The 17,193-nt window shown below is 46.9% G+C and overlaps 1 protein-coding gene across 1 annotated transcript; it reads left to right on the top strand.

Moving 5' to 3' along the window:
* Window positions 1-1,493: 1,493 nt before the first annotated feature.
* Window positions 1,494-13,794, top strand: ERP44 (endoplasmic reticulum protein 44; the record flags this gene model as incomplete). The annotated part of the gene is made up of 6 exons (XM_010157066.1): window positions 1,494-1,551; window positions 2,620-2,736; window positions 6,924-7,035; window positions 7,481-7,622; window positions 10,586-10,688; window positions 13,202-13,794. Coding segments are annotated over 6 exons (634 nt in total), but the record flags the coding sequence as incomplete, so codon positions are not given.
* Window positions 13,795-17,193: the final 3,399 nt, after the last annotated feature.

The raw sequence follows: 17,193 nt of genomic DNA, 5'->3' as shown, positions 1-17,193 counted from the left end.
CCCAAACCATTCTGTGATTCTTCTTACTCGGTGAAGGATCGCTGTGGACGCGCGGAGTTTACCTCAGTGATGATGGTTACGAGGAAGCCCCATTTCACGTGATGGGAGCAGTCGTCATGTCAGGAACACAGATGTGCGTTTTGAAATACACACGTGTCCATAGCGGTGCCAATGCCGGTGGGTGTGACACACCTCGACTGGTGTCTTTTGTCGGTGATAAGCCAGAGATCAAATGAAATGAGTAAAATGTAGGTACTTTGAGTCAAGCTCATGTCCTTTTTGTTTGTTTTTCCTCTTGGCTCCCTAAATGGTTCGGGCCCTTGGAAGTTTTACCTCATGTTGCAGCGAAATAAATTGCGGTATCTTTAGTTGCCTTTTTTCCCTCTCCCTCTTACATGTCGTCATCGTTCTTCATCCATCCTTACCCTATCTCCTCTGGGTTCAGTGCAGTTGGAGAAGCTGGAACACTTAGCTCATGTTTCCCAGAGGCTGTGCTAAAAGAAATAGGCTCTTCGTTTCACCCTTCTGTGGCACATGCAGCCAGTCAGTTCTGTCTTGGCAGCAAGAGTTGCGTCGGAACAGCAAGGGCACGGGAGAGAGGAAGGGAGAGGGAGGCCTTTCTCGAAGTCTGAAGATGGTGAAAGGGTTTATTTTTGTCGTGAGCTTTCTGTCCTTATTTTTTTGCTGTCTGCTGTGGTGGATGCATAGCTGTCCCCTAGTGTTTGAATAAGAGATGATAACTTTGAGGGTACAAGCTAGCAACTTGCTGGGTGTTCTCTCTTGTGACTGGGATTAAGGAACCACAAGATACTCCAAAGGCAGGGTAGGAACTTGCTAAGTGACATACTGAGCTGGATACCAAGGGGGACGTGCACGTGTTCTCCAGGCGCATGCTTGCCATATCATCGGTGGTCAGAAGCCGCATGCTGTTGTCTTGTGCTCTCTAGATCTGTCCCGAGGGTAAAATGGAGAGTGTGGGCTTGTTTGCTGTCCGTGTTCTCCTTGCCTGTGCCGGCAGCGCACCTCGCAGCCCTTCTTTATCAGGGTTGATGAGATGGACATTTCTAATGTAAACAGCGGAGCGGGAAGAGTAAGTGCACACGAGAATCCACCTTTCTCTCCTTTCCTTCTTTAAGAATTATGTTTTGGTTTTATTAGGATGATTGTGTCCATTAACAGTTTTCTCTGATGGTCTCTTCCGCAAAATTGTACTGGCATTCATCACGTGGATGCCTTTAGTCCACACTCCTCATCTTAGGGATACACCTTGCTGACTCCCTTAATGCCCTCTTGCCTAGCCAGGCCAAGTTTCTGTGGAGTCACTTCACAGTTTTCTGTAAAGACCGAAGATATTAATTCCCAAATTTTGAAGGAAAAGTAAGAAGTAAAGAAAGGGTAGCAAATTTAAAATATGGTTTGGGGTTTTTTTTTTTGGTATCTCAGTTATTCTATTTGTCTGTACCAAGACATGCTTACTGGTTGGTTTGTTGTAGGGCTATTTCAAAAGCAGAGAGATTTAGCGGAGACAATGTAATCTACAAGCCACCAGGGGTAAGTGTAACTACGCATTTTATTCTGCTTACGGTCGGTATCTGTGAGTGGAGGCTGTATGCGCATCATTCAGCATGTTGCTGCTTCTCGAACCCTTATGTCGCCACTAAACAGTGTGAGGAGTAGGGTTATAGGAGTTAGTGATTCCGAGTTGGTGAAAATGATCTGTCTCATTCGTTGCCAGTTAAGTGCACAAACCCTAAACCTGTCATTTGAACTGTCAAGTGTCCAGAAATGGGGATTTTGTTTTCCAGCTCATCGTATGTACAGATACGTTGTGTTCTGGAGAAGTCTTAACAACCTGTGGAGTTCCAACAGCTGGTGCACGTCAGGCTGGTCCAAAGCAAGTGACAATCGCGGAGTATTTCTCTGATAGTCGCTTGCCTGTCCTGCGGGTCTTGGCCCACAGGGACTAAGAGCTTTTCTCTTCATTTAAAAAAAAAAAAAATTAAGAATTAGTAAAATTAACTGTATGTTAACAAACTCCCATAAATAGTTTTACTTGAGGAAAAATACAGTGCAGAAGAAAATCTGCAAGACATCCTTGTTTTAGAAACATAATTAACATCTGAAAAATCTGCTCCTTTCTCCTATTTTAATGTATGAAGAGAGTTTCTTACAAAAGAGAAATAAATTAAACAAAAAAGACCTGAGGAGGGAGGCAGTTTCAAACCTTTTCCTGCAACACCAGGATTTATTAGGTTACCCAATTCATCCGTCGCTCCTGAATTAAGGTGCGCTTAATCGCAGCCGCAGCTTGCGAAGTCATGCTTCGCTTCACGTTAACCAAAATGGGAATTACACTAAGAGGGCAGCACTGAATTCTGAATTAAATCTACTAGCACATAAAGGAGAAACTGTTGTTTATTCGTCTCTCCTCGGCAAAGCAAATGTAAAATACCAGTTTCAAGTCCTGTAGGACGTTAGGAGGTTATTTTTTCCACCAGTCTTTGTAGCTATCGGATTGGCTTTCAGTATTTATGTGGATATTGTGGGTAGGCAATCTTCTTTGCAGGTAGCAATGTCACTTTTACTGTTTCTCAACTAGTATGTTTTTCTTTTCAACAGGAAAACGCTCCCGATATGGTGTATTTAGGCTCACTAACCAATTTTGATTTGATTTATGCATGGACACAAGATAAATGTGTACCACTCGTTCGAGAAATTACATTTGAAAACGGGGAGGTAAGGATTTTGTCTACTGTTGTACTTTCGGGCTTGCTTTCTCAAAACTAGAATGTCTCTTTCAAGGTCTCTGATCCATGCCAGAGAACTTCCAGCATGCTTTGTTCTTGTCAGAAAACCGTGGTCGGGTAACATCTTATTATTTTGGAGCTTTCTGGTTAGACTGGAACTCGGCTGGAGGCAGGCTTGTCTGGTACGCTACCAACATCAGAGGTTCCAGTCATGCACACAGATCCCATAAGAGGGCCTGGTGATTTGCAGAGTGTGGACACTTGGATGCCAAGAATGGGCGTGTGTGAGAGCACGTGTGTGTCTTAAGTTTGTACGTGTGTAACACCTTGGGTAGGTTGTGTTATTCGGCTCTGAAGTAAGTACATATGTTTTACACAGATGTTATGGCTGAATGTTGATTTAAGATCCAGACACCAATGCTATTTAAGTGCCTTTTATATCTATTATGACCTTGAAAAAATATTCCTAGCTGGGGCAGAAAATATCTGTGTCAGCATGCCCGTGACAGTTTGAAAGAGGAAAATAACAGTGAACTATCTTCTAGTTATAATTGGCTTTTAAAATTTACTGTTCAAGTTAGTGGGAATGTTACCGTATTAACCACTTTCAAAGCATTCTCTAATAAACAAGCACATTAAACGGTGGCTGACCATCTACAGAACTCGCAGTCTTCTGGGACCTGTAATCAGAAATGTGTGGGGTTGTGGGTTTTTTTGTCAGTCTGTGTTTCAGCAGTGGTACCTTCTTAATCTTTTTTGGCTTCATATGCTCTTCCCCATCGGTTTCATTTTGGCTGTAATTTGTAAGAACTTTTAAACATCTTTTTGTTTGGGTGTTGGGTTTGGGGTTTTTTTTTCCCCTCTAGTTATCCTTATTTTCTTTCAATGCTGTTCTGTTTTCTTTCGTAATTTACTCCTCTTGGATCTGTTTCCAACTCCGTATTACAGGTTTTTTGTACGGTAACCAAGAGGGGGGGAAAAAATACCTTTAGAAAATGAGCAAGTTTGTAGTATCTCAAAGGGGTGTTTGTACACAGCCACATAATTTCAGTTCTTCATTTTCAGCTCGTTATGTGAAAGATGCGCTGTGTTAACATGTTTAGAAGCATGTGGTAGATTTTCAGTGTCCTTTTCCCATGCTGAAGTTAGACTCTGAGCCTTAGAAGCCAGGGTTCATCGCTGTCAGCTTGTACCACATCGTGTTGTAGTTTTTCTGGTTGTGCTCTCAACCTTCGACTCCTGTTTTCCTAGGAAGATATTCCAGCGTGACATTTTGCCTAGCAGCATTTGTTCAAAAAAAATTCAGTGCTGCCGGTACCCAAACAAATTGAAACATGCCAAAACTGAGATACTGCTGCCTGCTGAGATGGCCCAGTATTTAAATGGGCTCTGAATGCATACTGCACAGCATTACGGGGTAAAAATACAGAGTTCTGTGACTGTTAAGATGTGTTTATGGAACTAGAATACTGTAGAACTTTACAAATACAGAGTTCTGTGACTGTTAAGCTGTGTTTATGGAACTAGAATACCGTAGAAATAAGATTAAAAATTCTACCACAGACTTTAAACTCAATTCAGAAATCAACATTGGCATCTGTAACCTGCTGGTAGGTTACTCCCTCGTTTTCTTTCGTAAGGTTTTCGTTACCTCGTAGGTGTCATGGGCAGGCCAGCCAGGCAGGTGCCCAGTCTGAACAGAGTTCATCGTGGTGACTTTAGACAACAGATGGTAATAGAACTCTGAAGCAAGGTGCTCTGCTTGAGAAGACTGTCCATTCCAGAGAGAGCCCGGGTGCTTGACGAGAACATGTTGTTGGGATCAGTAACATCATTCGCAAGAAATGGCTGTTTAACCTGTGAACAGTCTGTTTTGCTTTATCTTGTGTGAATACAGTGAACCCTGTGGGCTACTGATGGGGCTGAACTGTGAGGTTTCTGAAAGGGTAAAAAGTTTCTCAAAGGCATATGGAAGTGATGTGGACAGCTCAGACCTAATGAAAACATCTTTTGGTATTCTCGGTGCCAGCGACAACAGTAGGTTTTGAGGGAGCAGCCCAAAGCAAATGAGGTAGCTATTCCACTGGCCACATCCTGACTGGTAAGACATGCTCCGAAAGCCAGAACAGCAGAGCAAACAAAGGAGTCCAGAGGAGGCCACAAAGATGCTCAGAGGGCTGGAGCACCTCTGCTATGGGGACAGGCTGAGAGAGTTGGGCTTGTTCAGCCTGGAGAAGAGAAGGCTCTGGGGAGACCTTATTGCAGCCTTCCAGTACCTGAAGGGGCTACAAGGAAGCTGGGGGGGGCTTTTTACAAGGGCCTGTAGTGACAGGACAAGGGGTAACGGGTTTAAATTGAAAGTGGAGAGGTTTAGATTGGACATCAGGAAGAAGTTCTTCCCGGAGAGGGTGGTGAGGCACTGGAAGAGGTTGCCGAGAGAAGCTGTGGATGCCCCATCCCTGGAAGTGTTCAAGGCCAGGCTGGATGAGGCTTTGAGCAACCTGGTCTAGTGGAAGGGGTCCCTGCCCATGGCAGGGGGGGTGGAACTAGATGGTCTTTAAGGTCCCTTCCAGCCCAAACCATGACTCTGTGATACTTCACAGAAACCAGTCAGGGCCAAAATCAGCAAGGCTTTCCAGCCAGCTGTCCTGACAACCTGTTCGGAGATGAATCGATCTTGTGAATATAACCTGCCACATATAAGGGTTTTAGCCATTCAGGTATCAAAACTGAGGTGGTCCTTTTAGCTGCTTGTAAGCAAGAGGGGAGCACGGAGTTGGAATACCAAGCTCAGTGTGGGAGTTCTCCCTCTGGAAACGTACCGGCTGAAACCAGTGAGGAAGTGGAGCCAGAACCAGAGTCATCCGAAACGCACTTTTTCCCATCCTCTACCAGGAGAGGAGGCTGAGAACTAGCTGAATTTGCATGTGTAAAAATGAAAATAAGCAAATGTGATTAGTGGCTGGTTTACGGATGGGTTGGGAAGCGGTTTTGTGAGGAGTGTGACGTTATGAGGGTCTTTGCATTCTCTGTTAAAAGTACAAGCTCCGACTTACCTGCCAGACTTGGGGGAGGGAGAATGGCAGCCATTACTTCTTGTGCACTATGTAGCTGGCTGCCTGCTGACAGGGAAAGCGTTTCTTCCCCCTTCCTGCAAATGGAAAATATCTGAAGAAACTATTTTTTGGCAGAACGAATGAGCGTTACCTCCCTCAAAACGCGTTTTGTTCTGATACAGGCAAGACTCCAAGAAATAACGGCGCTTGCTTGTGCCCCAGTTTGTGCAGATGTAAGATGGGCAAAACTGCTGGATGGGAAATGATTGCGTTTTCAGTTGGGTGCTAGTGAGTTCAGCTGACATGCAGAGGTGTCTAAAAATAACTTTTGAAGGATGCAAATGCCTGTTGTTTGGGGTTTGTTTGGGTTTTGAGTAAAGGAAAAATCCTGAATAAATTATTCAAGGAGTTCCTACGTTTATCTGTCCCCAGAGAGAGATCTTTAAAAGGCACTCAGACTGCAAGAACGCATTTCTGTGAGGAACTAAAGCTTGCCTGTCCAACGGAGGGTTTCATTTCTTCATCGATTTTAGTAATATACCTGCCTGTAAGTTTAAGAAGGGTGTTGTACAGATGACCAGCACGCAGTTCCTGCCAAGAGTAGTACTTGCTTGTAACTGATGTAGCAAAGTCATGAGCTTCTGATTTTTGCTTGTTTCTTCAGGTTGCCTTTTTTTTTTTTCTTAGTATGGACTTAAAGATATTCATTCTTTGTGTTATGCCAAGAAAACACCAGCTTATTGCGTGAACCAAGCTAGGACTGGGTCTAGAATACACCCTCAGCTTTTCATAGCCTTTAATACTATGCTGTTCAGGCCTTATTGCTGTTTCTACAAAGATGTGCTTTCTCAGAACTGGGCTATTTCTTTTGAGCAAGTGTGTCCCTTCCCAAAATGTTGATAATGAAATACCTTCATCTGATGTATGTGAAACAGAGGAAAGAAACGTGATTAACTGCATCACTTGGGTATCTTAAGTGAAGGATCAGCAGTTAACGTCTTTAGTCCTGTTTTCAGCTGTTCTCAAAGTAGAGATCTCGCTGAATTGGAAGACTGCTGGAATCACTTAAATGTCCTTAAGAAATGGAAGAACTGAGATCTGTTATTTGTCTCCTGTGCAGGAACTGACAGAAGAAGGCCTTCCTTTTCTCATACTTTTCCACATGAAGGATGACTTGGAGAGTTTAGAGAAATTCCAGCAGGAGGTTGCACGACAGTTAATAAGTGAAAAAGGTTTGTAGTAACTCCTACTGCTTCTTGGGTTTACTGGTATAATTTTATTCAGGAAAACTCAGAGAGGAAGCAAAGGCCAAACAGAAACCTAGCCTTAAAGCTCCTGAGTCCAAGGGCTTTATGTACGTTTGACAGCGAGGACTGACTTCTCTGGGAATGATTAAAATAGATACACAGTTTATTAGTAAGTAACTGTTTCAGAAATCCCCCTTGTCTAGAGGACTTCATGCAGTTTGAGAGGGCATTGAACAAAACTCCAGGTTTTGTGGCCAAAAATACTTTCAGAAAATCCGTTATTGTGGTGGTGTTAGTTATTTAAATCTATTTTTCAAGTTTTGCATGTCGTGTCTGTTATCCTCCCCTTTGTAGTACTCACAGAAGTGTTCAGGGTTTCAAGGCAGTAATAAAATCTTAACGTGGATTTTTGTCTGCTCATGATTTTAAGGCACGATAAACTTCCTCCATGCTGACTGCGATAAATTCCGGCACCCACTCCTCCACATCCAGAAGACTCCAGCAGACTGCCCCGTTATTGCCATCGATAGCTTTAGGCACATGTATGTCTTCCCAGACTTCAGTGACTTGTCGTAAGTATTTCTCTCTCTCTGCATTGTTGATTTGAGAAGGACAGAGGGAAAGACACGTGCTCGTATTTTAATGAGTGCTGCGATAGGGAGATGGGTAATTCTGGGGATGGGTCAGGCAGTCTACGTATGTGTCAGATCCTTAAAGCAGTAGGAATTGGTGTGAGGCCACTGTTTACATGGAATTGCGTTACTTAACGTGAGATTCTCTCCTAGCATAAAGTTTTTGGAGGCTGCTGCTCTTCAGCAGTCTTGCTGTTTTCCACGACAGTGGGGTGCTTGGAGCCTGCCATGGTATTCTTCGTGGTGATCTAGATAGATCAATTACCTTTAAAAGGTTTAAAATACAACATGGAGTGTTTAAGTGTTGCGTTAATGCAGTCGTTACTGTAACGTGCACCATGTAAGGATTCCCAGCTTCCTGGTTTGGTTTTTTTCCTGCTGTGCAATTCCAGCCTTCCTGCGTTACTCTACACCCAGAAAGCTGGCAGAGAAATCCTTGTTGCATGGGTTTCTGATCTTTCCACGTGCAGCTTGGAAAATGGCTTGGTAGCTGGCGTGTTCTCTGGAGAGAGGAGCATCAGGGTGCTTCACATCCGCAGCCCTCTCTACGTTGCGCTGCCCTGGAAGCAGATGTTGCGTCTCCCGTGGCTCGCCGGGGGGTTGGTGATGCGCCCGTTCCCTTCAGGGCCTGTCAGCACGGGACAGGCGTTCTGTCCCCGGGCTGGGCCTTAACTCCACTTCCCGTCTGGAGGGGGGCCCCCGCGCAGACGCTGCTCGCAAAAGCCCTGCTGTGGTGCCTGCGCTTTGAGGCTTGAATTTTCGCCCATTCGTACTTTTTAAAAATTCAGGGTATTTCGGGTTTTTTTGTCAAAGCCAGGGATTCAGACCTCAGACGTGGCATGTGAATGTAACCCCATGTCTAATTCTGCCATTCCAGCAGGCATTTTTTTCCACCTGAAATGTTGACGTTTGGAAGGAGGGTTCAGACCTAGCTTCTCCCTATAATTCTCCACAGGCTGCTTCTTAAAATGTAGTCTCCGACATATCTCAAATAATGCTTTTTGAGTATCTAAAGCTGTGTGCGTGGAAACTCTGCTAGTGACCATTTTTCTCCTTGTGTTCCTGTTTCTTTAGAAGATCACGTTCACTGCACATGCCAGTGCTTTAAAAAATATTTGCATTTTGAAGGCATCTTTTTTTGTCACTTTTGAAACAGCCCTAAAACAAATTAATATCCTTTACGGGGGAAGAGAGATGTGTAGTTTAGACTTTCGTGTTGTTTCTTGCTTGTTCTGTGAAACACTGTGAGAATAATAAAAGCTACTTGTTTGTTTGTAAACCAGCTGTTACATACAGATGAAGAGGAGAGAGATGTCGGGATTGTAGACAGTTGCTTAATGATAAATAATTATTCAACCTTACTCTAGGAAATTGAGCTGATACTTAAGAGATACCTAACACAGAGTTTGGAAACAAGGAGAGTTTGGAGCCCCTGGGGTGATACTCCTCTGTGTGTGTGTGTGGTTTGGATTTTGGTTTTGGTTTCGTTTGTTGTTGGGTTTGGGTTTCTTTTAGTAATAGATAAAACAATTCTGAGACTTTCATCTACCTGCAAGGATTTCTTCCACTTCAGTGCGTTTTCTGGGCTCTCTTACAAGTTGCCTCTTGTAATCCCAGCGCTGCCACTGACCAACAGGGCTCGGTTATGGTACTTTCAGAACTGGCCCACTGACAGATCTCCTCTCTAGGGAGTCATCTTTTTGGACAATAGCCACTTCGTAGGCAAACCAGGCCACCATCCAAAATTTTGTCCTCATACTTTGGCCACCTGACCCCATTCATCCTGCTGTTCCAGATCGGAAACGATAGCAAGGAGCATTCCACACACCAGCCTTCCACACACTATTCCACACACCACACTTCCAGCAGGAACTGGCTGAGCTACAAGCAGCTGTAAGCACAAATGCCGTGGCTGCGTGAGGAGTTGGAGGGGAATGTCTCCAGCAGTATGCCTGGCCTAGAACAGGGCAGGAGCCCAAGGGCAGAGCAGAGAGCACTGATTCTGCTGTCCCTGCAACCTGGCTGGAAGGAACCCCCTTCTCTCCATCCGTACTAATTCCTGATCTTAGCTGGGAAGTGAAGACACCCCTCCAAGTACCACTCTAACACGGAGTAGTGATACCTTCTGACTCTACATTACGGTGTGTTTTATCCACAGCTTTCTGATAATGGGAAATACTGCGGATGGCCTGCCTGGCCACGCTTTGCCCCTCTTCCCGAAATGCAGTAATTGGTGTGATGAAAGACTCCCTACAAAACCTGTCTCCATTCATACGTCGCCTTTTGCTTGCACACACAGTGCTCGCGGTACAGTTTATTTCCTCTGTGATACCTGTTAGACCAACTCTTCATTTTAAGCTTTTTAGCCTATTTGGCGTTTCCCAAACGAGATGGGATGCTGTAGTTTAGCACGTTTGCTGTGGGTGACAGTAGATGGTCGCAGATCAGATTTATGCTGGTACCCTCTCAGCGCTTCTCCGGAGCGTGCGTGCGGTTGCTGAGGCGCTCGAGAGCCTTTCAGCGATGCTTTGTCGATACCGCTACCCAACTGTCATTTGTATCTGTAAACTGTGCATTTGGAGCCTGCTGTTCCCTCTTACATTACGGTTAGTGGGGAGCTGAAGGGAGTACCCAATGAAATTATCGGCTAGCAGGGCTCGGCGGGAGCTATTGAAAAGATGAAATACTTGCTGTGTTCTCGAGAGGCAGCAGAAAGAAAAAGAAGCTGGTAGGATACCTTGACAAACCGTTTGGCTTCCTGGCCTCTATTAATCACCTAAAAGTGGACACAGTGTGCCCGATAAACAGAAATTGGCTACTCTATAAACAGCGCATTTTAAATCTTCCCTGTTTGGACTTCACTTGTAATAAGCACGTGGGTGTTTCTCTTGGATTTGTTCCAGAGTTCCAGGTAAACTGAAGCAATTTGTACTAGACCTGCATTCTGGAAAACTGCATAGAGAGTTTCATCATGGCCCTGATCCAACTGACGTAGCACCTGGTCAGGTAAGGTTACAGCAGATGCACGTAACTTGGCCGTGTCCCAACGACCTTTTCTACCTCCCTGTCAGAGCTGTGCTTCCAGCACGTGCGTACTTCTAACCTCAGCCTCCAGAAGGAGAAATCTGGTTACGGGAGCAGAGTGTGGCTGCTTCTGCTTGGCTCTTCCTTTCCCTTCCCTTGGGTAAAGGCAGGGAGAGCATTAGGGGGAAGCATGGTACCTGCTTGCCTTCGAGAAGGGAATAGTGTAAGAGTGTGTCTTTTTCTCCACGGAAGCAGAAGAACTTGGGCCAGTGACTGTTGCTCTTATATTCTCATGTGATTTCAGCGCAAAACGGGACGATACGCTGTAGGTGCGTCGTTTCCCACACGAGGCGCTATGCAAAGGCGCCTCTAACAGCAGCGTTTTACGTATTTGCTCGTAGTCCCCAGTCCAGGCAGAAGGCAGATGGTCAGAGCATCAACAAAAGACTGAGAAGTGGTAACGGGGCTTGTTACTTTTATTAATGCAGTTAACAAGCAGCATTAATAGCAGTCACAGGCTGCGTTTGAATCCGTTGCTGTCCTGCTCAGAGGTTGGCAGGCTCTGTTACATGCCTGGGAGTCACTCCCAGGATCCCTTCAGGAACGCAACTACTAGACAGAGAAAATTTCTCCAGACAAAACTCAGGAGCACCTCAGTGTTTAGTTTAATCCAAGAGGCAGAAAAGAATGGAGGTTACCAGCCCAGCTTCCCTCTGCTCAGCCCAGTCATCTTTGTCTTGAGCAGCCTTGTGTCTTCTTGATACACCACTGAGCTCATAGGCCTGGGTCCTGCTGAGAAGTGCCAAGGCAGCAGCCTCCCAGGGAACTACCTCATTACCTCAGGCTCTCTCTGAAGAAATAACTGATTTAAACACTTAACTTCTACGTTGCATTGTCTAGGGCTCAAAGGGCCGGCTTCATCCCAGATGAGACCCGATGGCGTTGTGTCCCAGAACCCACGTGTGAGGGACAGAAACGATTTATGGCTGCAGGCTCATCTTCCTGGTCATCTGTGGGATGCGGTATGGGTGGCCGTGCACTCAGCCACGTGAGCGCAGCCTCCTGATGCCCTGCTCCAGGTTAAAAGATGCGAGCCACTGTTGGAGTGAGTCCAGAGGAGGCCATGAGGATGCTCAGAGGGCTGGAGCACCTCTGCTATGGGGACAGGCTGAGAGAGCTGGGCTTGTTCAGCCTGGAGAAGAGAAGGCTCCAGGGAGACCTTACAGCCCCTTCCAGTACCTGAAGGGGCTACAAGGAAGCTGGGGGGGACTTTTTACAAGGGCCTGTAGTGACAGGACAAGGGGTAACGGGTTTAAATTGAAAGTGGGGAGGTTTAGATTAGATATCAGGAAGAAATTCTTCCCAGAGAGGGTGGTGAGGCACTGGAACAGGTTGCCCAGAGAAGCTGTGGATGCCCCAGCCCTGGAAGTGTTCAAGGCCAGGCTGGATGTGGCTCTGAGCAACCTGGTCTAGTGGAAGGTGTCCCTGCCCATGGCAGGGGGGTTGGAACTAGATGGGCTTTAAGGTCCCTTCCAACCCAAACCATCCTGTGATTCTATGAAAGCCCTGGAGGGCTTGCCTTGGGCCCAGAGCATGACTGCTTTTGGCTGTTGTCATGACTGGCCGTGGAAACACCAGGGCTGGATTGTCTCAGAAGTAATTCATCCAACGGGTAACACCCTGTGTTTCTCAGGAATTGGTTGAGCAGCCAGGATCCATCCCAACAGGAGGAGATGCAGAAATAGGGCTGGATGGAGGCTGAGGCTAAGGGCAGGCAGTCCATCAGCTCAGAGCTGGAGGGGTGTGTGCGGGGAAGAGACGCTCTAAGGCAGCTGCAGTCTGGAGGAGGCTTGGCGGGGAGGGAGGAAGCCCGCCGCGTGCGCGGATCCTGCCGCCTGTCTGGGCAGAGGCTGGTTGCCTCCCGTCTCCATTCTGCATTGAAACACGCACACAAAACCTGGGATGGTTACTTCCCCATCTCCGTATGCCATCCCGCCATCTCAGGGGAGATGCATACGCAGGGGCGAGGGAAACGCTGGCCTTACCTCAACCTGAGGCGGCTGTCTCCGCTCATGGCTGCCCCCTGCACTGCATGGGTTTGGTGGTTTAGGGGTTTCTTTTTTTTCCAGTTTCCGTAAGAAAAGTGAATTCTAAAACAGTTTGGCAGTGGTGTCACTTTTGTCCCGGTGTCTCTCAAAAACCAACACCCAAACCAGAACACCCTCAAGGTGAGCGGCGGGTAGGCTCAGAGGAATCTGCAGTGGGGCACGTGTGACACACCTGTAAGCCGTTTGTGTGAAAACCGAGCGTGGTGGCCGTGACCTTGAGGAATGTCCTTAACTGATGGTGCTTAATTAACACATGTAAACACCCCTCAATTTGTGAGAAGGCAGGACTTGTCTGCGATCCCATAACGAATGTCAGAAGCTCACTTAATGGAGGTGATTAGTAAAACGAGTCTAACGAGCAATTTTACCTTTTGTTCTGCTTTTCAGCCCATTCAGGACTTAGCGAGCAGCCCACCAGAGAGCTCATTCCAGAAGCTGGCACCCAGTGAACATAGGTACACCTTGTTGAGGGAAAAAGATGAACTATAAAAACTTGAAATAATCTTGCAAGCCTTTCAGACAGCAGCCTTGACTTCTGTGTGGTGGAAATAGTAAACCTATATTTTCATAATTCTATGTGTATTTTTATTTTGAATAAACTGAGAAAATAATTTTTTTCTCCCCAGGCTTGTAAATACACCTGTTTGGTGGGTCGCTGTGTACAGCATCTCTCCAACAGTACGCTCCTAATGCTACAGTAAAATAGCAGAGACCCATCCAGACTCTTGATCTAACTCTGTTCTGTAAAACTTTTATAATCCAGATGAAGGTATCCTTGCCAGAGACATGCTGTTAACTTGCACTATCCCATTAAATAGGACTTTTGGGTTGTTTTCTGTGTAACCTTGGTAGTATGTGCTTTTTCTCCTTCATGTGAACAGCTATCCTGGTAATCCACTTCTTTGTCACGTTTTTCTCCAACTCAAGAGGGTCTTCTATTCTGGATACTTGGGAGGGGAATAAATTAAAGTTTTACAGAATCTCGTGTGGTGCTTTACTGGGTGTAAATGTCTAAGTGATTAAAGAATTGGGACTATTAAAATACCAAGCGAGGAAAGGAAAAGCTGCGGTACGAACGGCTGTACTTTGACTGAGAGGGCTGTGTTGACCCGCTCCCATTTCCTGGGATGGAGATTGTTGTATCAAACAGTTGTGTTAAGAGGTGGTGAAAGCTGGAAACCCTCCAGCGTAGGAGAAGACATGGGGAGGACGGCTGTTTTAGTTTTGTCAGTCTTAAATTAATCTCCGTAAGCATGTGTAACGCTCAGTTTTGGTTTAGTTTGGGGTTTTTCCCCCTCTGGCTCCCTGCCTTCCTGGCGGACCTCTACTTTCTGAACAGCCCCTGTGGGGTTTCTCTTCCTCTTTCTGCCTGGCTCGTGCCTTATTTATTGCATATTCTTTCAATCCTGCTCTGCAAAAGACCTTCCTACTCTCCTTGTGGTCTTTTCTGTTGTGCAGAGTACCAGAATGCAGACTTTTCTCAACAAATCGCCAGGCTCCTTGGTGAGATGAATGTACAGAAACTGTAAAATGGAAAAATACCTGCTTGTTTGGGGTGTGTTGCTGGAGACGAGTTAGTATTGGATTTGTACGGGGCACTTGCTACAAAGAACCTACCTCTGTGACTTGTGCCCCCAGGGTTGTTGAAGCCTGTTCTGTGGGTAGGTGGGTTCACGTTTCCTTCAGGGAGTGCCCCAACTTCCGCAGTTCAGAGCTCAGGATTCGCAGCTCAGCAGCAAAAGCTGCTCCATCGAGCCCCTGCAGCACCGGGCATGTCAGCTTTCCAGGGGCTGCCTGAGGAAAGAGTTCCTAGTACCAGCCACCACCAGATGCAGGGAAGAGTATTCCAAGGTTTTGTGAACCTGTGTGCTGGAGCGCACACCGGGTGCTCCAAAGGCAGGTCTTCTCCCGTGCTCCATCTCAAGCCAAATCAAGCATTTTTGGCAGTGGGGTGGATCCACCTTCCAGTTGGAATCCAAAGTGATGTGAGCAGGGAATGATTTCCAGGTTGTCACGTGTTCTCTGCAGGCGGTGCTGCAGAACCTGTGGGGTTGTTCGGGCACCTGAAATTTTAGTCAATGCCTGCACGGTGCCCACAGATGCTCGTCGTACGAGGTGCCTGTTTTTCCTTGGGATTCTGACTTACAAATGCTTTGCGGTGGAGGAGGTCTAAACTCTTTTCTGGAGAGAGATGCTGCCTCGTCACACACCCAGCAGTGCATGGCTGGTGCTTTCAGCTAGCGAAAGAGATGCCATCCCTCTGCCAGTCCTTCACCCAAGTTTGCTTTTCCGAGTAAGGACTTGTTCCCAGAGCTTTGGGATCTCTGTGCTAGGCAGATGATTGGATGCGATGGTCTTAACGACCATTACGCACTCCAGATTCCATGGAGGCTGAACAGCTGAAGTCTAGGTGTGCCTGACGAGATGCCGAGCGTCACCTGAACTTGGGAGGTACCTGACGGAATAGAAGTTGCCTGCAGCGAGCAAGGGTGGGGCAAGCCATGAGTTGCGCTTCCCACCGAGCCCCTCCGTTCTCATGGTCGACTTCAGTGGTTTGAACCGTTCGGCTAACCACTTCCTTTGGCGTTTCCCGAGGCTTTCGCGGGAAGCTGTCAAACAGTATTAGTGTTCCCTCCGTAGGGAACAAAGCCATTCTGAACTGGGAATTGAACTTAGGGAGTCTGTTCCCGAGCTAGCGTGCGGGTACGTGTTACTGGGTGCATGCAGCGTGTTGGGAACCGGTGTTACAACTTCAGTCAGCGCGTAAACGCGTCGGTGGCTGAAGCGCGTGTTCGGTAACCCCGTTTGGGGTTCTTAAATCTTAGTAACGCACCAATTTTAATAACATACGTTTTGTGAGGGGTTCGTCTTTTAGATGCGGAAAGGAAATTAAAAGCCAACGTTCTCCACAAATGCTGCCCGCCTCAGAGGCAGAAACTTTTATTTGGTCTGAAAGAATTAACACGAATCTTACAGTTCCCCTGACTAACGTGCCTGGCAGTTTCAGCGCTGGCTTGGTTACTCAGACGCCCCTGGTTCTTCACAGCTGTAAATAACCCACCTCTCCTTTAAAACCAAAAAAAATCATCGCTCACGTGACAGTCTAGTGTGGGGGCACGTGGTGTTGAAACTGCTTCCTTAAAGACAGGAGGAGGAAGGAAAGGTTCTGTGCCAGACGCTTCATCAAGGGAGCGCGTCCCGAGCCGAATCTGCGTACGCTGCGGTGGGATTTCAGCTCTGGGAATTCAGATTGTCCTGGCGTTAGTCCAGCTTTGGGAGGAGGAGGGTGGTGGAGCCCGCCCTGTCTCTTGACATGGCGGCTGTCACTTACAACACACGGGGTCTCGAAGCCGACAGACACAGCTTTCTGAAATCGTACCAAAGTCAACCATGGTTCCTCGTTAGGAACGCACTTTTCTTGGTTTCCTCCTTTAACCACAGGAACCGCCTCTCAAGGGAAGGAGCAGCCTTAGTGTGAGGTTGTTACGAGCTCAGTGAATGTGTTTACGTCCAAAGCAGAGGCACTGAAAGAAAAGCGCTTTTTGCCTGCCGGGAGCGAGTGAGCTGGATTACCTGGGTTGCATTTCCCACTCCAGCTGATGTTACGGGGGTAGGCACTGTGGCTTTAACACGTGCAGCTCTGTCAGTGTCTGCAGTTACCTGTGAAAACTGCTCTTGCACATGTTGCTTCCCTGAGCCCCGACCGGCTTAAAATAGAGAGTGCTCTGACTGATGGTTTCAGTCACCTTTTAAAGATAGTAAGGTTTAGACTGGATATCAGGAAGTTGTTCTTCACAGAGAGGATGATGAAGCACTGGAACAGGTTGCCCAGAGAAGCTGTGGATGCTCCATCCCTGGAAGTGTTCAAGGCCAGGCTGGATGAGGCTTTGAGCAACCTGGTCTAGTGGAAGGCGTCCCTGCCCATGGCAGGGGGGTTGGAACTAGATGATCTTTAAGGTCCCTTCCAACCCAAACCATTCTGTGATTCTATGAACTGTTCCGAAAGAGGTACATGTGCTGTAACTAACTGCTGTAACTAACGGTTGCTTAGAGCGTCCCTAGGCACAAAAACCTGTGATCTGCCGTGAGCACACAGCGATTGCCAGCCGTGATATCAAAGTACTGGTTAATAAACGGGAGCTCTTCCTCGAGCACACTTCCTTAGGCAGCGCCCCCTGCTAGGGAGCCTTATCCACCACTGGCTTCAGCGCTCGCCTCCTAAATCTGGGCTCAAGCAGAGACTCCGGATGAACTGAACAATTTAAAAACTTTAAAAACCAGTTTCCCAACCTCAGTTTCGGTTCCCCCAGAGAGTAGCAGCAATAGTGGGGGAACTGTCCCGGAAGGATGGAGGTAGGACCGTGTGCTGAACTGTAGGT

The sequence above is a fragment of the Eurypyga helias genome, unplaced genomic scaffold (assembly GCF_000690775.1).
Source record: "Eurypyga helias isolate BGI_N326 unplaced genomic scaffold, ASM69077v1 scaffold13168, whole genome shotgun sequence".
NCBI lineage: Eukaryota > Metazoa > Chordata > Aves > Eurypygiformes > Eurypygidae > Eurypyga > Eurypyga helias.
This window is presented reverse-complemented; position numbering and strand designations above follow the sequence as displayed.